The following is a 26,213-nucleotide window of genomic DNA, read 5'->3' as shown; positions in this document are numbered from 1 at the left end:
AAGTTGTTGTTGAACACATGGGAGTACGATATTGTTGCTATCACGGAGACATGGTTGAGGGAGGGTCAGGACTGGCAGCTCAATATTCCGGGGTATAGAATCTTCAGGCGAGACAGAGGGGGGTGTAAAAGGGGAGGGGGTGTTGCAATATTAATTAAGGAGTCAATTACTGCTGTAAGGAGGGATGATATATTAGCGGGTTCCCCTAATGAGGCCATATGGGTAGAACTTAAAAACAAAAAGGGGGCAAGCACTTTGCTGGGAGTGTACTATAGGCCCCCAAACAGTCAGGGGGAGATAGAGGAACAGATATGTAGGCAAATCTCAGAAAAGTGCGAAAATAATAGGGTAATAATAGTGGGGGATTTCAACTTCCCCAATATAAATTGGGATAGTCAGAGTGTGAAAGGCTTAGAGGGTGCAGAATTCTTAAAGTGCATCCAGGAGAGCTTTTTGAGCCAACATGTAGAAAGTCCTACAAGAGAGGGGGCGGTACTGGACCTAATTCTGGGGAATGTAGCCGGGCAAGTGGTGGAAGTGTCAGTAGGAGAGCATTTTGGCGACAGTGACCACAATTCGGTGAGATTTAAGGTGGTCATGGAAAAAGACAAAGACGGCCCGGAAATAAGGGTTCTAAATTGGGGGAAGGCCGATTTTAATATGATAAGGCAGGATCTGGCCAAATTGGACTGGGAGCAGCTACTTATAGGAAAATCCGCATCAAAACAGTGGGAGACTTTCAGAAGGGAAATAGAGAGAGTACAACGCCAACATGTTCCTGTAAAGGTCAAGGGTGGGACCAACAAGCAAAGGGAACCTTGGATGACAAGGGATATACAAAAATGCATTAGAAATAAAAGGGGGGCTTTTGGCAGTTACAAAAGACTAAAGACGGAAGAAGCCCTAGAGGAGTATAAAAAATGCAGGGGCATACTTAAAAAAGAAATTAGGAGGGCGAGGAGGGGCCATGAAATAACACTGGCGAGCAAAATAAAGGAAAATCCTAAGATGTTTTATAAGTATATTAAGGGCAAGAGGATAACCAGGGAAAGGGTAGGGCCCATTAGGGACCAAAGTGGCAATCTGTGTGTAGAGCCAGATGATGTAGGCGGGGTTTTAAATGAATTTTTTGCATCCGTGTTCACTATGGAGAAAGACGATGCAGACATAGAAATCGGGCAAGGGGGCTGTGACATACTTGAACATATTAGCATCGAGAGGGAGGAGGTGCTAGCGGTTTTAGCAGGCCAAAAAATGGATAAATCCCCAGGCCCGGACGAGATGTATCCCAGGCTGCTGTGGGAGGCAAAGGAGGAGATTGCAGGGGCTCTGACACAAATTTTCAGAACCTCTCTGGCCACAGGGGATGTACCAGAGGACTGGAGAACAGCTAACGTAGTACCATTATTCAAGAAGGGTAGCAGGGATAAACCAGGGAATTACAGGCCAGTGAGCCTAACATCTGTGGTAGGGAAATTATTGGAAAAAATTCTGAGGGACAAAATTAGTCTCCACTTGGAGAGGCAAGGATTAATCGGGGATAGTCAGCATGGCTTTGTCAAGGGTAAATCATGTCTGACAAATCTGATTGAATTTTTCGAGGGGGTGACTAGTGGGGTGGATGAGGGAAATGCTGTGGATGTGGTTTACATGGACTTCAGTAAAGCTTTTGACAAAGTCCCGCATAGGAGACTGGTCAAGAAGGTAAGAGCCCATGGGATCCAGGGTGCCTTGGCGCGTTGGATCCTAAACTGGCTGAGTGGCAGGAGGCAGAGGGTGATGGTTGAAGGTTGCTTTTGTGACTGGAAGCCTGTGTCCAGTGGGGTACCTCAGGGATCGGTGCTGGGTCCCTTGTTGTTTGTGATCTACATAAATGATTTGGATGAGAATGTAAAAGGTATGATCAGTAAGTTCGCAGATGACACGAAAATTGGTGGGGTGGTAAATTGTGAGGAGGAAAGCCTCAGGCTACAGGACGATATAAACGGGTTGGTCAGATGGGCGGAAAAGTGGCAAATGGAATTTAACCCTGAAAAGTGCGAGGTGATGCATTTTGGACGGACAAATAAGGCAAGGGAATACACAATGAGTGGTAGGACCCTAGGAAGTACAGAGGGTCAGAGGGACCTTGGTGTACATGTACATAGATCCCTGAAGACAGCGGAACAGGTAGATAAGGTGGTTAAAAAGGCATATGGGATACTTGCCTTCATTAGCCGAGGCATAGAATATAAGAGCAGGGGGGTTATGATGGAGCTGTACAAAACGCTGGTGAGGCCACAGCTGGAGTACTGTGTGCAGTTCTGGTCGCCTCACTATAGGAAGGATGTGATTGCTTTGGAGAGGGTGCAGAGAAGATTCACCAGGATGTTACCTGGGATGGAGCGCCTCAGCTATGAAGAGAGGCTGGACAGGCTGGGGTTGTTTTCCTTGGAGCAAAGAAGGCTGAGGGGGGACCTGATTGAGGTGTACAAAATGATGAGGGGCATAGATAGGGTAGATAAAGAGGAACTTTTCCCCTTAGTAGGGGGGTCAATAACAAGGGGGCATAGGTTCAGGGTAAGGGGCAGGAGATTTAGAGGGGATTTGAGGAGGAACTTTTTCACCCAGAGGGTGGTTGGAATGTGGAACTCAATGCCTGAAAGGGTGGTAGAGGCAGGAACCCTCACAACATTCAAGAAGCATTTGGATGAGCACTTGAAATGCCATTGCATACAAGGCTATGGACCAAATGCTGGAAAATGGGATTAGACTGGACAGGGATGGATGGGCGGCGCAGACACGATGGGCCGAAGGGCCTCTTTCTGTGCTGTAAAACTCTATGACTCTATGACTCTATGACAAATAACCTCCCAGAGATGTCGGGGAACATAGGGTTTAATGAGAGGGAGGAACTGAATGAAATCAGTATTTGTAGAGAAATGGTGTTAGGGAAATTGACGGGATTGAAGGCCGATAAATCCCCAGGGCCTGATAATCTACATCCTAGGGTACTTAAGGAAGTGGCCCTAGAAATAGTAGATGCATTGCTGGTCATCTTCCAAAATTCGATAGACTCTGGAACAGTACCCATGGATTGGAGGGTAGCTAATGTTACCCCACTATTCAAAAAAGGTGGTAGAGAGAAAACGAGGAATTATAGACCAGTAAGCCTGACATCGGTAGTGGGGAAAATGCTGGAGTCCATTATAAAAGATGTAATAGCAGAGCACTTGGAAAGCAGTGACAGGGTCGGACAAAGTCAACATGGATTTACAAAAGGTAAATCGTGCTTGACTAATCTACTGGAATTTTTTGAGGATGTAACTGGTAAAATAGATAAGGGAGAACCAGTGGATGTGGTGTATTTGGACTTTCAGAAGGCTTTTGATAAGGTCCCGCATAAGAGATTAGCGTGCAAAGTTAAAGCACATGGGATTGGGGGCAAGGTACTGACTTGGATAGAGAACTGGTTGGCAGACAGAAAGCAAAGAGTTGGAATAAATGGGTCTTTTTCCGAGTGACAGGCAGTGACTAGTGGGGTACCACAGGGATCGGTCCTAGGACCCCAGCTATTCACAATATATATTAATGATCTAGACGAGGGAACTAGATGTAATATCTCCAAGTTTGCAGACGACACAAAGCTGGGTAGGTGTGTGTGCTGTGAGGAGGGTGCCGAAAAACTCCAGTATGATTTGGACAGGTTGGGTGATTGGGCAGAAACATGGCAGATGCAATATAATGTGGATAAATGCGAGGTTATCCACTTTGGTGTCAAAAACAGGAAGGCAGATTTTATCTGAATGGCAATAGATTGGGAGAAGGGGAAGTGCAACGAGACCTGGGTGTCCTTGTGCACCAGTCGCTGAAGGTAAGCATGCAGATGCAGCAGGCGGTTAAGAAGGCAAATGGTATGTTGGCCTTTGTAGCGAGAGGGTTCGAGTACAGGAACAAGGATGTCTTGCTGCAGTTGTACAGGGCCTTGGTGAGACCACATCTTGAATATTGTGTGCAGTTTTGGTTGCCTTATCTGAGGAAGGATGTGCTTGCCATGGAGGAAGTGCAGCAAAGATTCATCAGACTGATACCTGGGATGGCAGGAATGACGTATGAGGAGAGGTTGGGTCGATTGGGCTTGTACTCGCTGAAGTTTAGAAGAATGAGAGGGGATCTCATTGAAACTTATAAAATTCTAACAGGACTAGACAGACTAGATGCAGGAAGGATGTTCCCGATGGCCAGGGAGTCCAGAATCAGGGGTCACAGTCTAAGGATAAGGGGTAAGCCATTTAGGACAGAGGTGAGGAGGAATTTCTTCACCCAGAGAGTGGTGAACCTGTGGAATTCTGTACCACAGAAGGCAGTAGAGGCCAATTCATTAAATATATTCAAGAAGGAGTTGGATATATTTCTTAAGGCTAAAGGGATCAAGGGATATGGAGAGAAGGCAGGGACAGGGTACTGAATTTGGATGATCAGCCATGATCTCATTAAATGGTGGAGCAGGCTCGAGGGGCCGAATGGCCTACTCCTGCTCCTATCTTCTATGTTTCTATGTTTCTATCCCACCAGGTATAAATTTCACAATCACATTTGCACAATTGTTCCTAATCTCAAGAATCCAACAACTTCACAAATATATTTTTGGAATACAAATTTTACATTTGACAATCTGGCCACTATTCAACAGTTAATGTGTCTACTACCATGGCAGATTTTTTTTTTTTAAATTGAGTGGACAACGTTTCAGGGAACAAAATGTGGAACAATTATTATCGGAGTTTGAAAGTATCCATGTTAGAGATGGAAGGAGACTGGATGTCGGATATCTTGTAAAACACGCTGTGGCATTGGTGAAGAGCAAAGCAGAAGTGATTTGACAGCAGCTGTACAGCAGGCCAGGTAATGTTACAAGTGCGAGCATCCATACAAGGGTTTTTAAACAGATTTACTGCTGAATATCAGCAGCGGCTAGATTGTCAAGTGTGTGGTTGTTTGATTCTTGAGTTTAGAAACAATTGTGCGTGTTTATTTAAGAAATTTAAATCTGGTGTAATGGCGGCATGCCATGATAGTGAGACTCTTCACTTTTCACTAACATAACACATCACAATTCCTAGCATTGTAACTGCTGCCGAGAATCAGTGCTGAGAGAAACAGTTAAGTTGCGGGTAAAATTTGTGAAAATTGACTAAAGAGCATAAACAACTGGTGATGATATGCAAGAAACAAAACATAACTATGAGATATACAGGTTATAATAAGGCTCTTTGCCACAAGAAGTTTAAAGTTAGAATGCAGTTGATACTCATTAGCATATAGATGCTGTTAACACTGATCGAAAAAGAGAGACATTTTTAAAAAAGAGGGAAAAAAGTAAAGAAAATGCACAAGTTTTAATTTATATAACATGTTACTATATCTCTCAAAATGTCTCAAAGCACTTCAGTTATAATGAATTACTTTAGGATCAGTAATGGTTATGTAGTTGAACACAGTAGACATTTTGTGCACAGGAAGATCCCTCAAACAGCAATAGATGAATGACCAGTTAATCTATTTCTTGGTGATGCTGTCTGAAGGAAGATGTTGGCCAGGACACTGGAAGAACTCCCTGTGCTCTTCAAGAAGTGCAATGTGATTGTTAGCGCCCACTTGAACTACGAGAACAGGCAGCTGAGGCCTTGGTTTAATGTCTTATCCAAACAACGCAAATACAAACTAGGACTGAATACAACTACCGAATCCAAAACTAGAATTCCGATTTTGATTTGAATGTCATTTTTCATTTCTTTACGCCCTCCTTTTCCACTCCTGAAGAGGTCAACTCCTGCTGGGATATGGTTCCACTGGCACCAGGAGTACTCCAAAAACTCGCCAACTGGTCATTCCTTATGTACCAGTCTAAAAATAATTGTTGATGGACTATTCAATCATAAGGGGCTTCACAGCTAATCCCAATCCTGTCCTCATCTGATATCTGGATGCATGCACTTTTCAGCAATGATTCCTGGATAACAATCAGGAGTGAGAACTTGGAATGATTTGTCCTTCATAGCCGATGAAGGTCAACTGTAATGTGTCCACTGCCACCCTTCCTAAGACGAACTAATCGGCAAATTGAAACTGGAACCTTGTGTTCTGTACACCGTCACTGGGAGAGCTGCATCTTCCGAGCTTGATAAACCCCCTCCTTACACACAACAATCCTTTTTTCCAATTGTGTTTCATTTTTTTCAAGCTGCAGCACTTGTGTTCAAAAACAGGAAGCTACACCTGTTTGAGTCTGTCAGTATTTATTGTACAAAGCAGGGAATCAGTTTGGACTGTGGACAACACATCAGAGTCCAAACCTAATACACAGCATCTGTTGTCTTTGCGCCCAACAGTCAACAGTGGTAATCCTCTTTACCTTGTTTATTCACAACCATTAGGTCAGACTCTCACATTAGGCTGGTTAGGCAGATTATGTTGCTTTATAAGGAATCAAAACAAAGCCCATAGTTATCCAACAAAGTCACTTCATTTGACTTCCTGGTCTCTTATACTGCTGGTCCATGTGAGGAATACAACGAGAGGTCAATTAGAGGGTGGGAGAAGCCCACATACAGAAAAAGGGCCAAATTGACCCAGGTCACCCTTGGGCATTTTTAACTATACCGGTTGCAGGGATGTGTGGACAAGTTGTATGACTGGCCGCACAGTTGGAGAGGAAACCTAAATAGATGAAGAGAAAAATTATATTTAAAAAAAATACATGGGAATTAAATTCAGGACTTACCAGCATTCCTTTGAGCTCCTGTAAAGCATTATCTTCTGGAGGTTTATTCTTAATCAATGGTGTCTAGAAACAAACAAATGGAACGTAATTGCGAAGAGCAAACCACCCAAATACAAGACTGATTAACTACATTAATGGTTGCAACCAGCAGTCTCTAAAGGATTCTGAACTAAATAATCTGTACTGTTCTATTAGGGAAATGGGGACAATGAAAGAAAACAAACAGATGAACTTTGGTGAAAAGCCTTTTCAGGGACTAAAACAATAGGAGGAAGTAACATTTGTCAGAGTTAATTATATGCTTATGAGCTGCAATTTACAATGACTTTTAAACTGTGCAAAATCTTGACTAATCTGGTAGTTACTGAATTAAACAAAATTATGTCTATTGGTACAAAGTTGATTTAGTACAAATCGAGGTACATATTTGAAAAAAAAACTAAACAAAACAAAGGAGGGATGCAAATGTTACTTTGCTTAAGAATCTCAAATGCTTCTGTAGATTTATATAGTTAAGAATTTTAACAATAGCCTAGATTAATTTATCTCATCATTCAGATATAATGGCACATAATTACATTTATTCGGAGTCTGGTAAAATCTTGATATTATAAAAATAGATGTTGCCCAACCCTGTACTGGATTGATGCAGCCAGGACTACAGTGGTTAAATCCAGTGACAGCATCGTGCACCTTAGCACTGTAGCTGTGTAACAATCCTGAGGGCTGGGCTGAGGGAAGATGAGTTGCAGCTCCTCCTACTCCCGGGGAAGCTGAGTACATATGTGGGGAGAAGGGGTGATAAAGATGGATGGATGAAAGGTAAAGTGCTGCTGCATTTGCTGACTTGAATCATTGCTACCAGTTATTATTATATCAACTCTGTTCTATATAAATAACTGTTGGGGATTTGTCAGGAAGAAGTTGAACACCCAGTTGCCTGGAGTTTCTGTGGTCTTCATATTTGGTATCAACTGGAAAAATCACAATCACAGAAACCCCACAGTGCAGATAGAGGCCATTTCGGCCCATCGAGCCTGCACCGACACATATCCCACCCGATCCCCGTAACCCCTACACCAACACATATCCCACCCTATCCCCGTAACCCCATGTATTTAATCCCCCTAACACTAAGGGTCAATTTTATCATAGCCAATCAACCTAACCCGCACATCTTTGGACTGTGGGAGGAAACCGGAGCACCCGGAGGAAACCCACGCAAACACAGGGAGAATGTGCAAACTCCACCCAGACAGTCACCCGAGGCCGGATTCGAACCCGGGTCCCTGGCGCTGTGAGGCAACAGTGCTAACCACTATGCCACCGTGCTGCCCTTTATTGCACCAGTATGGGATTTCCATTTCCCTCATTACCAAGGAGACTGATCATTAATTCTACATATGTAGTTGTAAAAAAATTATGTCTGGTGGATACTCACTTGAGATTGCCCAACCTCATGTAAGACTATTATTCTATCACTTTGTGTATAGATTTCATACTTTCAAAAGGAAGAGAAATGCATTACAAGTTTCTAATAAAAATAAATTGCAATAATTATTGTGTTACCTTGTCAGTACGATTAACTTTCCTAAGGTGAACACCCTTCTTAATTCTCTCCATCATTTCATCAACTGCCTGTTTCTTCAGGTCTTCTAAAGGCTCTCCTGTAGGTAAATTTACCTCATGGATTTGAAGAGTAATAATTCGGAAAACAAATTTCTCACACATGCTACTGGTGTGTAACTTTATCATATACTGCACACACGTTTATAAACATTGTGCTTCACGCTTGTGGAGGCTTAAAACTACAGAAGCATTTAGTATAATTCACAACTTCTGCACCCTAGTTGCTGAATAAAGTCATTTCAATATCTGCAATGACTTCCTTATTTTAAAGTAAAATAGGTACACCAGGGCTGATTTTTTTCAAATTACTATAAAAGCGTGCAATCGAATATCAATGACAGCTGTAACTAGCCTGTGGCATTGCCCACAGCCAGCTGATGAATATAAGTTTTTCTTGTATACAAGAAGGTCACACAGCTAGGGGGGGCTTCAGAACCTCACTTCACTGTGCCACCAGAGCCTGCAACTACATTGTGATAGTTGACATAGTAAAATTGAATGGGAAAGGTGAGACAAAAGGAGGCAAACCTAACCCAATTGGTTACAAAGCATATAAGGACGGTCACAGTGTGGTTAGAAGAAAACTTGCATTCATAGTGCCTTTCACAACCTCAGGACGTCCCAAAGCATTTTACAGCCAATTAAATACTTGTGAAGTGTAGTCACTGTTGTAATGTAGGAAATACAGATAGAATACAGTACAAAGATGTGCGGGTTAGGTTGATTGGCCATGATAAAAAAATTGGCCCTTAGTGTTAGGGGGGATTAAATACGTGGGGTTATGGGGTTACAGGGATAGGGCTTGGGTGGGATGGCTGTCGGTGTAGGGACCAGGTGCTAGGGTTTGGATGATCAGCCATGATCTCGTTGAATGGCGGAGCAGGCTCGAAGGGCCGAATGGCCTACTCCTGCTCCTATCTTCTATGTCTATGTCTAAATGCAACATTAACAGCAGTTTTTTAAAAATTTATTCATTCATGGGATGTGGGCGTTGCTGGCAAGGCCAACATTTATTGCCCATCCCTAATTGCCCCTGAGTAGGTGGTGGTGAGCCACTTTCTTGAACCGCTGCAGTCTGTGTGGTGAAGGTACTCCCACAGTGCTGTTAGGGAGGGAGTTCCCAGATTTTGACCCAGCAACAATGAAGGAACGGTGATATATTTCCAAGTCAGGCTTGTGTGTGACTTGGAGGTGGCGGTGTTCCCATGCGCCTGCTGCCCTTGTCCTTCTAGGTGGTAGAGGTCGCAGGTTTGGGAGGTGCTGCCGAAGAAGCCTTGGCGAGTTGCAGTGAGTGAATGTTTAAGGTGGTGGATGGGGTGATGATCAAGTGGGCTGCTTTGTCTTGGATGGTGTCGAGCTTCTTGAGTGTTGTTGGAGCTACACTCATCCAGGCAAGTGGAGCATATTCCATTACACTCCTGACTTGTGCCTTGTAGATGGTGGAAAGGCTTTGGGGAGTCAGAAGGTGAGACACTTGCCGCAGAATACCCAGCCTCTGACCTGCTCTTGTAGCCACAGTATTTATGAGGCTGGTCCAGTTAAGTTTCTGGTCAATGGTGACCCCCCAAGGATGTTGATGGTATGGGATTCGATGATGGTAATACTATTGAATATCATGGGGTGGTGGTTAGACGATCGCTTGTTGGAGATGGTTAGTGCCTGACACTTGTGTGGCGTGAATGTTACCTGCCACTTATCAGCCCAAGCCTGGATGTTGTCCAAGTCTTGCTGCATGCGGGCACGGACTGCTTCATTATCATGCCTGATGTTTTGTTAGCTTGAATGAAGCAAAATTACAAGTACAGTTCTTTATAAAAGCATGGGGCCAGTTTGGCTGCAAACAGATGACAGAGGTGTACTAAACAACTCAACTATTAATCATCATTTTAAGAAATTATGGGCTAGAAATTCGGTATCGCCCCGGTTGGAGCGCTAAATTTAAAAAAGTTGGAGAATTAGCGCCAGGCGCTAATCCTTCTGACCTCCCGCTAAATTGATCATTAGCACTCCAAGAAAGAACTGGAGTGCTAAATCAAGCGCTAATCACCTAACTTAGGGCGCTACTCACAGAGAGCGGGGCTACACACAGAGAGCGAGGCGTTACCCACAGAGAGCGGGGCGCTACCCACAGAGAGCGGGGCGCTACCCACAGAGAGCGGGGCGCTACCCACAGAGAGCGGGGCGCTACCCACAGAGCGATAACCAATTTCAGGTGCACTCCAATCAGGACTCATCGCGCACACCGGCACCTTCCAGTTCTTAAAGGGGAGGATCAATCATTCTGCACAACCTCATTCTCAATATTGCTGACTCTGAAGACGACCTCCAAGCAACTCAACAGCTACATCTATTATCCTCATGGCTGATCCCAGTCCCAGGGAGAGAGCTCGCCGTTTCAGCGACCAGGTATTGGAGGCATTGGTCGCGGCAGTGGAAAGAAGGAGGGTAGTGCTGTTCCCAGCCACTGGCAGGAGGCCATTGCCCCAGGACTTCAGGGCAATGTGGAGTGAAGTGGCCCAGGATGTCTCGGCCAGCAGTGTGGTCTTCAGGACCTTAACACAGTGCCGTAAAAAAATTCAACAACCTCACTCGGGTGGTCAGGGTGAGTACATGCTTCAACAAGGGGTCACCATCTGAACCTCAGTCTGTACACACTGCACAAACCACCACACCACCCCTGACCACTCACCTGTAATGATATCAGCAAATAGTGATGGTATTTGCCTGTTTGATTATGATGCCTTACCAGCATATTTGCCTGATTGATTATTTATGCCTGACCAGCAGAGGGCATGTGAGAGACAAGCAGTTTAGTTTTAGTTTCGTTTTAGAGGGATCTCTAAGATGGTGTCTCCTGTAATGCTGTTAACTGAGTTGAACAAACTTTAGATTAAAAGACATTCTCTTTCATAAATGTCTCGTCATTGAACCCACATACAAATCGATACATCACCCACCAAGCATCTCCACTACTAAAACTCACATCCACAGCCATGCCTTGCCTACAATCACAGCTATTCAACTATGGCAGGCACATCTCCCAAACACATAGCTGCACACTCACTCACACACTTTCCTTTCTCTTGCAGGCCAAGCTGGCCCACAATAGGAGGGAGCAGGAACAAACAGGTGGGAGTGAAGCGGACACCCAACAGCTTACAGACCTGGAGTGATGAGAGTCATTGTGTTGCAGGTGGTGGGCGCCGTGGCCATTGGTGACAGCGACCTCCTTGGGGGCAAGAATGGTATGATCATCCCCTCTCCTTCTCTCATCCCACTTCCCCCTCACACCACAAGCCTTTCCCACTTTCCAGCTCCTGATACTGTCTGCATTCCTTGCTCCCTTCTTGTCCCCCTGCCCTCACCTTAACACGAGTCTTGTGCCTTTATGCTTTCAGGTAATCAGCAACCAGATGACCAGCCTGTCCCTGAGACTCCCACTGAGAGCGAGGCGGGAGAAGAGGAGGAGGAAGAATGCACCACATCACTACATGTCTCACCCGCAGGCACCACTTCAGATACTGGGACTACGCAATCTTTAGAGGCAGGTTTAGTAGAGGGGTCTGCACTGGGTGATGCACTGGGGACGAGCGGGCTGCAGCAAGGCCAGGGGGAAAGGGTAGCTTGGAAGCCAGCTCCCCGGAGGGCGAGTTCGCGCACAAGTTCTGCTGCACAGGGCTCAGATGAGGACTTCAACGGGGAGGCCTTCACAAGAAGGGTGATGGGCATGCACGCAGAGATGATCGGTGCAATGGCAAGGGTGCCAGGGAGCCTATCGGCAATGGTAAGGTGCGTGGAGAAGTCCACCTCCAACATGGCACAGAGCTCTGCGCACACCATGGAGCCCATCCTTGGCAGTCTGCAAAGGATGGTGGGCTCCGAGAGACCGTGGGGACCCAGACCTCATGCCGTGTGTCATGGGTGGTGTGGCAGCATCCATTGCAGCACAGGCGGAAGCCACACAGCGTCTTAGTGCTGTAATGCAGTCAATGGTTGCTGCCATCGAGTCTCAGCCTGCTCTCATGCAGTCTCAGCTTGATGCCACGCAAGCTCTGACTGCTGCCATTGTCGCTGGGTCCACCACAGTCCACCGGGGATCTCACGGTGTCGCAGCAGGCCAGCAATCTTTGAAGCAACAGATTGGTAGGGATGCTGTGGTGCTGCCCAGGGGGAGTGGCAGTGGGTCAGTGGAGCAGTGAACCTACTGTCCTCTCTCAGGATGACAACATCCCTGCTCCCACCACTGCCACTCCACCATTGCCCTTGTCGCTGCCTGTCATCCAGCCAGGCCAGACTGCTGCTGCCAATCCTGAGGTGGTGCAGTTTACAGCCGGGCCTTCCAGGCTCAGAGCTGGTTGAGGGCGTCCTGCAAGACCATCTGTAGTCTCTGGCACCGACACTCAGCAGCTTCCACCAGCCCTGCTGCAGCCACTGGGGAGACACTACGTAGGAGCAGTCGATTAGGAAATGACACTGTAAAGAGTGGAAGTAAGGGTTTGTACAAGGGTGATTAGTTAATATTGTTGTTGTATATATGTGTTTATTGAATGTTGATAAATTTATTAATTGAATTTTGCAGAATTTGTAGTGTCTCTCATTTCAGCTTTGTGCTCTGATGTGGCAAGCAAAATGGATGGAATGATGGGGATGTGGTGAGCAACTGGGATGTGGGGTATAATTTATTGGAACCGCAGTCTGATGAGGCGGTCACGGACCGCCCTTCCAGAAGGCCGATTGAGTGGCTGCCTCCTCCCTCACTGCTGTTCCTCCTCCTCTCCTTCTTCCTCCTCCTGAGGTGGTCCCGTTGTGCCTGGTGACAATGGCTGGGCCCTCATGATGGCCAAGTTGTGCAGCATGCCGCACACCACGACGAAGAGGGACACCCGCTCAGCCGAGTACTGGAGGGCTCCTCCCGAGTGGTCAAAGCAGCGGAACCGTTGCTTGAGCACTCCGATGGTCTGCTCGATGATGTTCCTGTTGGCAGCATGGCTCTCATTGTATAAGTGCTGGGCAGGAGTGTTGGGGTTGCAGAGGGGAGTCATGAGCCAGGTGGAGAGCGGATAGCCCTGGTCTCCGACCAGCCAGCCACGAGCTTGATGTGGTGGCTGGAAGATAGCTGGCACACCAGTCTGGCGCAGGATGAAGGCATCATGGCTGCTGCCAGGATAGTGAGCATTGGCGGTGAGGATTCGCTGTCTGTGGTCGCACACCAACTGCACATTAAGTGAGTGGTAGCCTTTGCGGTTACGGAAGATCTCAGGATTGTTATGGGGTGCCCGCAAAGCAACGTGGATGCAGTCAATGGCGCCCTGCACCATGGGGAAGCCAGGTATCCTGGCAAAGCCACATGCACACTCGTCCTGCTTCTCTCTGGTGATGGGAAAGGAAATGTAGTCCCTTCTCCTTCTGTAGAGAGCATTTGTGACCTCCCGGATGCAGCAATGGACGGCAAACTGCGAGATGTTAGATATGTCTCCTGCTGCAGACTGGAAGGATCCGCTGGTGTAGAAATTGAGGGTGACAGTGACCCTGACTGCCACTGAGAGAGCCGTGGTGCTCCTGATCTCAGGCTCGAGGTCTGGCTGCAGGAGGTGGCAGAGCTCTGTGACCACCTCCTTGCTGAAGCGGAGTCTTCTAATACACTGGTCCTCAGTGAGGTTGATGTAGGAGAGGTGCTCCAGGAATACCCTGGGAGGGTAAGGCCTCCTGTTGAGTGCCCTGTTGGCCCTCCTCCCTCTGGCCACATTTTCCAATCTTTGTCTCTGCCTCCGACATTGTTGCTGGAGGGCGAGGTCGAGCACCAGTACAGCCCCCATTAATGTAACCAAGTGTAGGAGTTTGAAATCTCAGCACAATGAAAGTGACAAATTTTTAGCAGGCAGAACACTCCTGAAAGTAACAAACATTTAACTCAATGAAAACGGCTGTTTTGCAATGTGAAACTGAGAAGGCAGCAATAATTGGCCACTAAAATGAAAGCGGATGTTGATGCCTTTAAAGAGCGCTCCTACAGCGGCCATCCGAATCGATAACACCACCGCTTCCTGCCGTTGTTCAGGCCAGGCGCTAAGGCAGGGGGCGACAGTCAATTTTGTATCTAGACCGTTAACGGGGCGTTCCACCATCATTAACTGCCAGGCGCTAAAGGCCTAGGCGCTAACTGTTAGCGGCAGTGTTAAATCCTGGGTGAATTTCGCGTGTGCTGTTGGATTCGCCGTGCCCTGCCGCAAACCCATTAGCGCCCCTCCAGGCACTAACGGGAGGCACTAACAAGCCAAATTTCTCCCCCATAGGGTCCACATTTAGAGATCCGAGATATATTTTAATCAATATTTAACTTATTTGTTAAAACCATAATTAACCATACACAATGGCAATGCTTTAGATACTGTTGCTCACCTGGTTCCTCAGAAAGGGCTTTGTCAGCCCCAGACAAATTGGATGCTTTCTGTCTTTTACAAATGATCATCATAAGACTTCTGTTGAAATAGAAGTGTATTTTTCTTAAAACCTCTATTCAGATGCCAACACAAGTCATTCTGCAAAATGTACAATACCTAACTTCTCTGAACCTGCTCACAGATAATGAACTAATGATCATGCTAACGATTCTGGCTAATGCTGCCATCTGTGGGGAAGCCAGACTCTCGGAGTGCAGAGTGGAGAAAGGACAACAAGATGGGAGGTGATTCTTTAACTGGCATTCCCTGTGAGCGCAGTTTCTGCTGGGAGCGCAGAATCACCCCCATTAGGTTTCAGAAGTCACAGCTGAAAAAAATCTATACGCATCCTATTCAAGATTGCATCAAAAGTATAATATTTACTTGTAATGTCATATTTTTCAAATCATTTGAAGTATTTTTCTTATGGCAAGATTAATTGTATTGCAAAATGTTTGGAAAAGAGTAATTTCCACAAAAATGCATGCTAACCCCAAGAAAATATCCTGATCTGGTGCCCAACACCAGACATTTAAGGAATAATTTTATGAATACTCCCTTGCAATGGGGAGCCTCGCCCACCAGCAGCACAGGCTTGTGAAATGACCCCTTCAGTGGTTGGAGAACTGTGGGCCGGGTGCACCTAAATTTTCAAAATATGGCGCCAGCAGATAAGATAACCACAGTCAACGACCACTGAGTTTCCAACATGCGCTGCCAGCAAGTGAGGCTCTCCACCAACAGTGCAGACTCGTAACGTTACTGCCTTAGAGTACATCTCTCAGGCTGGAAATTACTATTGGTGTGATACCTGGAGATTACCAAGTAGTAATATCAGGACTGCAGAACAGCGCACATTTCCTGACTGTTTATCGCATTGTGGCAAATTCTGTTAAGAGTAAATGGTTCACTGCGTGCTACTGCATGGAAGATGCACATTAGGCTAGTTTAGCTTGTTACTGCTGGCGTAACAGACGCTGTCATATTGTGCACATCAATTGGGCATTGTATCAAAGGCTTGCTTGAATGGAAAAGTAAACTGCTGCACTGTCAACCTTCTAGATTCAGAACTCTCACTGCAGTTGGATTGTGGATGAGCTGAAGCTTATGCAGGGTTGAGGCCCTGGAGCTATCTTCCCTGCAGCTTTGCACCTCCCTTCCCATTGTCAAAAACCTCTCACTACAACAGGTATTGCATTCAGTGCTCCCCTAGCACTGTCTGAAGACCATCAAGAGCAGTAATGGTGCTGCCAGAGATGTCCAGTGGCACACACAGGCACACCCATCAGATCAATCATTCCAGCCACAAGTAGCTTAGAAGGATGAGGCTTTACAGGGAGATAGTGACGGAGCTATGCAGCCTCTCCAGGTTCTCATGATTGTGTTACAATCTTACAATATGTATAATTGATTCCCTTTGTGACAAATTAACTTTACTGTATAATGTTAATGTATGAAATATAGTAAATGGAATACTCTAGCATTTATTAATATATACAGTTAAAATGTGGCCAAATCTTGTTGCAAGACACCCATTCTATTTTGAAACTCCAATGCACAGTAAACCTAGTCTACTTCATGCAATAAAATGTTGGTATCTCTAAGATTCAGAAGAGGAGAAAAAATAGTTTTATTACTTGAGAGGATTTGAAGAAGGTGACGGCAGTGGAGGAGGAGGTGGTGGAGGAGGTGGAGGAGGAGGTGGTGGTGATGGTGTTGGTTTTTCTGCTTGCTGGATGCGCTTCTGCAGTTCATCAACTGTAACAGAAGTACCAGAGCATAAATCCTACATTACTAGTACTTGCAAGTCATGGCAAATAATGATGACATTTCTGTATTTGTTAAAGAGACACACCAATTAGATCTGAATCACTGAAGTGAATACCTTTGGTAGTTTCCAAAATAATTATCCTCTCCCGTTTGACTGAGCTCACCTCCCTCCGCCACATTTGCTCCCTAACCAAAACCACTTTCTTCCAACTGTTCAACATTGCCTGTCACCACCCCATCTCTGCGCTTGCTGAAACCCTTGTCCATTTCTTTACCACTTCAACACTTTCTCTCTCCAGTACCTTCCTAATATCCCTGCTTCAACTCTGCACAACCATCAGTTTATCCAAATTGCTGCAGGCCACATCTTTCCCTGCATCTAGTCCCACACTCCCATCACATCTGCCCTCTTCCAGCTTTGCTGCCTTCCTGTGCCCCCAGCAAGTCAATTTCAAAATTCTTGCCCTCATTTTCAAATCATGGTTTGTCCCACTCTACATGCAAGATCCCATCCTGTTCTCTGCCCCCGCACAGATGCTCTGATCACTTAACACAGTGCCACATCTTGGCCTAGAAATTCAGTGCCCTTAGCACCGATTTTGCGGCGCTAGAGGGCCTAGCGCTGCAATTGGCGCCGGTTCCTAAATTGCCTGGCACCCTTCCGCGGCGGTAGACCGGTAGCGCTGCGCCGGCACCGATGACGTCATCGGTGTGCGCAGCGTCCCGGTTGCCGTGGTAACCCGGCCCCAAGCCGAAATTCAGTTGCGGCCGCCTCGCCAGTGGCAGCCGCAACTAAGACTCCGGCAAACGAGTGTTGCCGGAGTCTGCGCCGGCGCTTTAAGGAGGCGCGGCGGCCGGCCGCTTTCCCGCCGGCCGCCTGCCCGCAGCTCCCTCCCCGGACTTCTCCCCCCCCCCCCCCCCCCCGGAACAGATGCAAGCCCGGCACTTGTCCGAGGTGCCGGGCTCATTTTTGAAGAGATTTGCGCGGGCCGCGGCCGGGTGCAGGCAGCTCCTCCTCAACGGAAGGAGGAGGCCTGCACTTCCCGAGCCTGCCGCACCGCAGCGGGCGCCGCAGCGCCGGAATAGCGCCGCAATGCGGCGCGTTGCGCCAGTTTTCAGGCGCTAAAACCCTTCAGTAGCGCCGGCAGCCGTTTGGGCGCGGCGCTACTGAATTTTTGGCGCGCGCAAAGGGACTTAGTGCCGGCGCTAACTTCCGGCGCTAAAGCCCTGGCGCAGCGCAAACTCAATTTCTAGGCCCTTGTCTCTTGTTCTCTCCACTCCACAATCGATGGCCATTCATTCATGCTCTGCGCTCCAGCCCCTCCCCTGGAGCTGTTCTTCCTCCAGCTTGCCACCTCCCTACCTGCATCAAAAACCTCCTCAAAACCGTCCTTCAGTTGCCCATCCTAGCGTCTCCATTTTTTCCTGTTCCTCATGCCCATGTCCACTGAATCCCTCTCCTCCTTATTGTAAAGAGCTCTAAGAATGCCTGTCTGAACGTGAGGAAAGCAATATAGATGCGAGTTGTTGTTGCATAAATGTAGAAAAGCAGGTAAAAAATATTTCATGGAAAACATGCAGTACTGCTGCATCACAGAACCATAATTCACAATATCAGAACAAGTTGGGAAAGATGTTAAGTTTTTATGCTGGCACAACAACTCAGATTCCGTACAGTATTCAAAAAGCCAAAAGTGCCTTGAACTTTGTTGAGGGAGCCGTCTACAATATTATGTTTTCAAAAGGGTTTTGCAAATAATTTTGAGAATTCAAGCTAGGTCTGTGCAGTCCAGCACAAAGTTAAAATGGATTATTATTAATCTATATTACATTGCAGTGCGGAATACTTACTGGTGTGTCTCAGTTCCTTCACTTGCTGGTGAGAATTTTGACATTTAACTTCGAGTTCTTCTTTGTCTTCTTTGAAAAGCTGAAGCTGCTTCATCAGTGAGTTCACTTCTTTCTTAAGGGTAGAATTTTCTAGTTGTTCTTCCATCTCCTTTAACTGACAGCACAAGAAGGAAAGGCTTACCCTGGATTTGTACGTGCGTGCTACACTGTCTGTGTCTTGTAAATGCCTTTAATTTCTCCCATTATGTCTCCTACTAATATCACCTGAAATGTAACTATCGCCTGTTTTCCACTAAAGCACGTTAATGCATTGTGTCTTCACATCTATTCATTCTTATGTTTAATATTAGTAAGTTAACCATTCGGAAATTAACTAGTCAATACAAATAACTGTGTGTAGATAAGATTAGTGTCTTTGATCATAACTTTTAGTTCATAAGCAGAAAAAAAACTGAACAACATTTGTGGTGCTGAAAGTTCATGCATATGTAAGTATAATGTAGTGGATCTGTCACTGGACTAGTAATCCAGACTGGATTCATACACGGGTTCAAACCCCACAGTGGCAGTTTGAGAATTTGAAATCCGTTAAAAAAAAAATTGGAACTAAAAATACTGGCAACAGTAAAAGTGACCATGAAGCTGTCGGATTGTCGTAAAAACCCACCTAGTTCACTAATGTCCTTTAGTGGAGGAAACCTGCTGTCCTTACCTGGCTTGGCCTATATGTGACTCTAATCGCACACCAACGTGGTTGCCTCTTAACTACCCTCTGAAGTGTCCTAGGACGGAAGTCCCAGACCATCTTTTCACGGGCAAATAGGGATCAGCAACAAATGCCAGCCTCACCACACCACACCCACATCCCAAGAATTAATAAAAATACATTTCAGATGTATTCAGATGTATACAGAGCAAGTTATTATCTTAATGGCAAGAAACTGGAAAGTACTGAAGTACAAAGGGATCTGGGGGTCCTGGTGCACGAAACTCAAAAGGTTAGTATGCAGGTGCAGCAAGTGATTAAGAAGGCCAATGGAATGTTGGCTTTCATTGCTAGGGGGATAGAATATAAAAATAGGGAGGTATTGCTTCAGTTGTACAAGGTATTGGTGAGACCGCACCTGGAATACTGCGTACAGTTTTGGTGTCCATACTTAAGAAAGGACATACTTGCTCTCGAGTCAGTACAAAGAAGGTTCACTCGGTTAATCCCGGGGATGAGGGGAGGTTGAGTAGATTGGGACTCTACTCATTGGAGTTCAGAAGAATGAGAGGCGATCTTATTGAAACATATAAGATTGTGAAGGGGTTGGATCGGGTGGATGCGGGGAGGATGTTCCCGATGGTGGGTGAAACTAGAACTAGGGGGCATAGTCTTAGAATAAGGGGCTGCTCTTTCAAAACTGAGATGAGGAGGAACTACTTCACTCAGAGGGTGGTAGGTCCATGGAATATGCTGCCCCAAAAAGCTGTAGAAGCTACATCATTACATAAATTTAAAACAGAAATAGACAGTTTCCTAGAAGTAAAGGGAATTAAGGGTTACGGGGAGCGGGCAGGAATTTGGACATGAGTCTAGGTTCGGATCGGTCATGGCCCTGTGGGTAGCGGAGCGGGCCCAGGGGCCGTGTAGCCTGATCCTGCTCCTATTTCGTGTGTCTAATTCTGTTAGATTCAGGAGATGGTTCTGTGATAGTAGATTGGCGGTTAGGATCAGATCAGCCATGATCTTATTGAATGGCGGAGCAGGCTCGAGGGGCCGATTGGCCTACTCCTGCTCCTATTTCTTATGTTCTTATTATAGGGACATTTATTTCTTACATGACTAATCTTAGAAGATGTGCTTAGGGCATTTTACCTTTATCTCATGCAGAATTCTCTCCTCCTCTATAGTCTCTGTCACAATAGCAAGGTCATCAAGTGCTTTCATGAGTTGCTCATTCGGCACCATCTTCTGAATAAGAACCTGACTTTGCCTTTTAAGTTTCTTTTGTTCCACAAGCATCTGCAATAAAGACAAATCATTTTAAAATGCAATAAAATTTCTGACCAAGTCTCTATTTTAGTTTTCAGCATGTCCACTGGTGATCTTGTTCCCTATGTTATGCATCTTTGGAAGTTTGTTCTTGAACACTTTGGCCGGAAATTTCCCCTAAAAAAAAATGGGTGGGTTTGGAGCATGGGGGTAGTTAAAGTGTTAAAAATGGGATTCCCAACCTGATCCCGCCTCATTCCGGTTTTAACGGAGGCGGGACAGAGGCGGAACGGTGGGCGGGTGACCAACCCGCTCCCAGGGGACGGAACGTCAATCTATATATATATAAATCGGTACTTCTGTCATTCTGTCTTTCTGTCTATCTGTCTATCTGTCTATCTGTCTATCTGTCTATCTGTCTGTCATCGCGTGTGCGTTGCGGGTATGCACTCGAAAGTTACAGGGCGTACCTACGCGCGCGTTACCTCCAAAGAAAGCTTACGCTTCCGAGACAGTTTTAAGCGTATTTACGTTTCGGCCGGGCTTAAATTGCGCCCGCGGTATCCCAAAAACCTTCAACATTCCGCTCATTAGCATCTCATTATCCGCTCATTAGCGACAGTGACCTCGAGCTCGACCAATCGTACGCCGGGTTGCTGGCGTGTGCCGCCGGGCCAATCGGTGCGCGTGTGGCCGGGCTTTATCGTTCTGAACCGAGGTGAGTCGCCGCCATCTTGATTCCAAACTTTTCCTTTCTTTTTCCCGCTTTCTGCGTCTTAAAAAAAAACGTTGCTTTTAAAACACATATTGTTTTTTAAAAAAATGATTTAGAAAGTAATTAACTTATCTAATCTCATTAATTTTCCTACCTTTCCCCGTTTTTCCAGGTAGGCCTAGAAGCCTCGGCGTCTCCTCCGCACCCACGCCCGAGCTAGGCACCTCCCGGCCCCACTCGAAGGCTGGAGGGCTGAGCCTCAGCCCAGCGCCGCTAGGGTGCGCGCGCAGCAGGAGCTGAGACGGCTCTCTCTGCCGGGGCTTGCTGAGCGTCCAGCGTTACCCTGGCAACGGGCGCAATCGGCGGTCTTCACCTTGGGGGGAGGGGGGGGCGGCCGCGACCCTCGGGGGGGGGGGGGGCCGCGACCCTCAGGGGGGGCCGCGACCCTCGGGGGGGGGCCGCGCGCGCAGCAGGAGCAGCTGAGACGCGGCGTCTCTCTCTCTGGCTTGGTCAGCGTCACGGTTGCCCTGGCAACCGGGCCCGCCGGCCGAGAGAGGCGCCGCGTCTCAGCTCCTGCTGCGCGCGCAATCGGCGGTCTTCACCTCGGGGGGGGGGGGGCGCCCGCCGCCCTCCCTCCCCTCCGCCCTCCATCCCCCCTCCCCTCCCCCGCCCTCCCTCCCCCCCGCCCGCCCTCCCTTCCCCTCCCTCCCCTCCCCCCCGCCCTCCCTTCCCCGCCCTCCCCCTCCCTTCCCCGCCCTCCCTTCCCCTCCCCCCCGCCCTCCCTTCCCCTCCCCCCCTTCCCCTCCCCTCCCCCCTCCCCCTCCCCTCCCTCTCTTCCCCCCACCCCTCTCTTCCCCCCAGTCGCTCTCTCTCTTCCCCCAGTCGCTCTCTCTCTTCCCCCCAGTCGCTCTCTCTCTCTCTCTTCCAACAACAACATGCCCTCGAAAAAGCCTCAGCACCGCCGGGCACTTCAGCTAGTTTAAATATAATGAGGCTGGTAGCCTCTTTTTTAACCTCCATTTTGAATTTAACCAAATGTGGACGGGTTTCACACAATTTATGAAACCCAGCAGTTAAACCGAGGTGGGGACTGCTGCATCCAGGAGGTAAGTGGCTTTATACCCACCTCCTGGATCCAGGGCCCCAACCATGCTCACCCCCCGTGATTGGAGACCCCGCCATGATGCCTCCAATCGCCTTGCCACAATGATGCCCCCCCGCCAATCCCAGGCTGACCCCCTGATCCTCCAGCTCCCCCACCCTCCACCCCCCAATCCCTGGCCAATCCCCACGACTCCCCACCCTTCCGCAATCCCCGATCTAGCCCATGCCGATCCCCGACCCCTCCATCCCCGATCCTGCCTTTCTGCGATCCTCCCCTGCCGATCCTCTCCCTCCGTGATCCCTCCCCCAGAGCGACCCCTCGCTCCCTCTCTGCCTACCTGCCCACAGCCAGCCAGCCTCTAGTTTCTTTTCAAATCACACTAATTGAGTTGTAGCTTATGGCTCATTTTCCAACTCTTTTCCATCAAGTTAGATGTTCCTAAAGACTGTATTCTCTCCCCACTCTGTTCTTTTTTCTTATCCATGATTTCCTCCAGTAATATATCCAACTCCATCCACTCGCTCGCTGATGGTTTCACTCAACATTCATCACATTCCTCGATATTGCAGGCCCTCAGTGTTCACATCCTCCAGTTCTCCCACAGCTCAATGGCTGAATCACTACATTTAAATTCCCCGATGCCATTGAATGGGGCAATCAAAATCTAGTTCAATTCTTCAGACACAGTTATTTCTTGTCTCTTTCAAGTACAACCAATGAAGATTATCTTTAATGTTTCTATCTTTAGCACTTCTTCATCTATCAACATTCAGGCCAAATTCATATGCATGTTATTTAGCAAAGCGGTTACCTGGGTTATTGGTTATTATATGCTCCCAACAACCAAAAGCCTCAATGTTATGAGGCAACTGTCCTTGTTACCGTTTTACAATTACCTCCAACTGCAACCTGTTGTACTACAAAAAGTGGAAATCTCAAACCTATAAAAGCCACATAACCTCTCTGGTTAAAGTTATGCAGACTTCCTGTTAGTCTAATCACGCGGTGATTAACCAGACCGTAAGTGGCCGGTGCATCCTGGCAGTCAGGCTCACCAAACCCAGGCAAATTGCTACATCCTACACTTTCATTTCTTGCTCGTTGGTTTGTCCGGATTTAATGTTGTGAGTCAGAAGGTTTGGAAATGGTTGTTCTTAGTGCTGTAGTCACATTGGTGGACACATTCTAAATCAGAACACTGTTAGTAATTGGCAGCCAGCGATAGATGGAAATTCATGTGAACATTGATTTAAGCGATATAGGTGGCCTGAAAGGCTCCATCGCATGCACTTGCCAAGACAAAGAGTTTGGACACTCCAGTCCTAGAAAATGATTGACGAGCTGGCATATACTAGGGAACAGGTCGTCTTTCTGGCATCTCAAGCAGGAAATTGTACATGGAAAGATAAGAAAATAACACCAAAAATTCTAAATGAAATGGGAAATTATTGTTTTATTGTGTGCTTATCTGATGATATATGCAATTTAATTAATTGGTTTATCTGATTTTAATGGTTATATTTTGTCTATGTACGTGGGAAGAGGAGAATGCTAGTTATCATGTTACTAAATAACCTATTGATGAATAGCAAGCTTTCAAAGGAGCGAATTTATAATTGTATACAATTCTGAGATTGCACCATATTTTTTTGTAGACTTGAAAGTGTCTGTAACTGTTCAGATATGCTGCAGTTAAAACAAATTGTTGTTGATTTTCATACCTCGTGGGCAAAGGACTCGGCCTCCTTTCGGAGATCTTGCTCCAGCTCCAGACTTTGTTCCAGGCCCTCGTATTCCTCCAGGGCCAAAATGGAAACTCAGAAAAACACAAATATTTAACATTTTGTAATAGATGTATTATATAGTTACAGCGTTACATTTTGAAGCAAAAGTAATTTTCTCTATTAGTGCATCTTTTACACATAAATACAATAAATATGTGTGACACGTCATTTAAACCTAAGTGAAAACTTAAGGAATATTAGTATTATTTGTGTACTTGAATGCCACTAATTGATTATTAAATGTTGCAGGTATAGATTAATTTGAATCTATATTGATTACTAGTACTTACTTTAAAAAAAAATCCTGTCCAAATTATATCCCTTTTGAAATGAAAAGCAGAAAAAATGTTTAAAGTGTCTGTAGCTGAAACATTTCAGCACTTGACTCTACAGAAGGTTATGAGGCTCAGTTCCTGGCTTTGAATAACATGAGGAAAGGCCACATTCTTATTCATAATTAACTCAGGTTATTTGCTTTAGTTGAGCAGGTTTTGCTGGTTCTCAGTCACATCACTAGATGGAGCACCAGATTTTTTTTTGATGGCGGTGAGGGTATGGGTGGACGAATTGGGTGGACACTGTCCAGCTCCCTCACTTGAACCGAATATATCATCTACACTGGTCATGGAGAAGAAGTCTGCAGATCAGACGATTCCAGCCTCTCAGTTAAAGAACAATAGACGTTCTTCAAAATGACCTGGCGAGAGAGAAAACGGGAAGGAACACTGTTGTATTCCGGATCTCTCGGTTTCTTCTTTGATTCCATTCATGCACAGCTGCAGGTGAAGGGTAATGATTCACAGCTTCTGTCATAAAATGCTATCTTTTCAATGCAATAGGGGGAAAAAAACAAATTGGAAGTTTGCTGTGGTTTCTTTAAAAAAAAAATAATAGTAGCATTAACTACCTTCATCAAAAAAAACATTTAACTCTTAGATTTTCAGCAGGTTGAAAGAAGCCCAACTCCCTGGGCCACCCCATGTAGTAAGGTTTCAGCTCTTGCACGATTACTAAAAGGAATCCTAATATTCCACTAATAAGGCTACTCAGTTATTATTAAAAACTTTGCTATGGTAATACTAACCTTAAAGTACTAAGTTAAACCATAATTTTACATAAAATGAAACATTCAAACACTTTACCTTTTCTTGCCCCCTATTCCTTGTCTGTCATTTTTCTTATTTTATAATAACTTCAATTTTACTCTTTTTTACATTCTATACCCTATTTTAAGTTTAAAATCATTTGTTTATCTTCTGCCTCCCTACTCCTATCATCAATTTTGGAGACATTTAAAAATATAATTTTCAACGGTTGAAAGACAGCTTTAAGAGCTATCTTTGCGTCCAACAAGAATCCAGATTCCATGATCACATCACAAATTCAACCAGCTCAGTCTCCGCCATGAAAATTGTTTCACAACTGGGAAGTGCCTGCGTTGGAGACAATTTTCATACAGTTCTTGGAGTCAAACAGCAGCCATGAGCGTGGCACATTGGTGGTGCAAAAAAAACAATCACAATACCTGTACTTTGCAGCAAGTCTATTCAAAATTTGCATAACTTTGGCCCATGTAGATTCCATGAATGGAAAATCTTAGAATGGGTATCAAAGCTCTGCATAAAACAGCCACTTTCTTTAAATGGTAGGAGATTACATTTCAGTGTGATCTGTTTACTTGCTCTACCGATTTATATGCACTCCAATTTAAATTTCAGTAAAACTATAGTTACTATTTGATTACTGCAAATCTACATGTGTTTTCTATAGATTTCCCACGCCCAAAAAAGTAACTAAATTAAGGGACAGGTCCTAACATGTCAATAACAGTTTTATTCAACGTTTATCGATGGACATCTGAAGTACACGTCACACTTCAGCTGAACTTTGTTGAACGCCAATTTGTTTGTTACTGTAATCATATTAAGTTTGGTGATTTACTACAGGTTCTCTTTTTAGTTCTGGACCAATTTATAAAACTTTATGACTCATTAGTTACTCCTCCAAAAAACGTTATGGTGAAAAGGGCAAAGGTTTTCCACTTCCCCAATACCACAGAGATTTAGGGAAGTAATTTGCTGTGCACACATTTTACAGTTTGAGTGCACGCAAATGCGTGACACTTTTTCAGCCTTTAAACGGAGAACAGTTACTAAAACGCTAGGCTACAGGCATCAG

The 26,213-nt window shown here is 45.9% G+C and overlaps 1 protein-coding gene across 2 annotated transcripts in view; it reads right to left on the bottom strand.

Moving 5' to 3' along the window:
- Positions 1–26,213, bottom strand: part of shtn1 (shootin 1) — a 132,831-nt gene that overhangs the window by 39,266 nt on the left and 67,352 nt on the right. For both annotated transcript variants that reach the window (XM_085994410.1, XM_085994409.1), the window contains exons 8-14: positions 23,973–24,067; positions 20,315–20,461; positions 18,454–18,607; positions 16,470–16,590; positions 14,792–14,871; positions 8,333–8,430; positions 6,764–6,826 (exon numbers count right to left, since the gene is read on the bottom strand). In XM_085994410.1, coding sequence (XP_085850536.1) covers positions 6,764–6,826; positions 8,333–8,430; positions 14,792–14,871; positions 16,470–16,590; positions 18,454–18,607; positions 20,315–20,461; positions 23,973–24,067 — 758 coding nt within the window. The remainder of the gene's footprint in view (positions 1–6,763; positions 6,827–8,332; positions 8,431–14,791; positions 14,872–16,469; positions 16,591–18,453; positions 18,608–20,314; positions 20,462–23,972; positions 24,068–26,213) is intronic.

Source organism: Somniosus microcephalus, chromosome 8 (assembly GCF_052327205.1).
Source record: "Somniosus microcephalus isolate GS21.2 chromosome 8, FLI_Smic_1.0, whole genome shotgun sequence".
NCBI lineage: Eukaryota > Metazoa > Chordata > Chondrichthyes > Squaliformes > Somniosidae > Somniosus > Somniosus microcephalus.
Note: the sequence above shows the minus strand (reverse complement) of the source record. Positions and strands in the feature narration are given on the sequence as shown.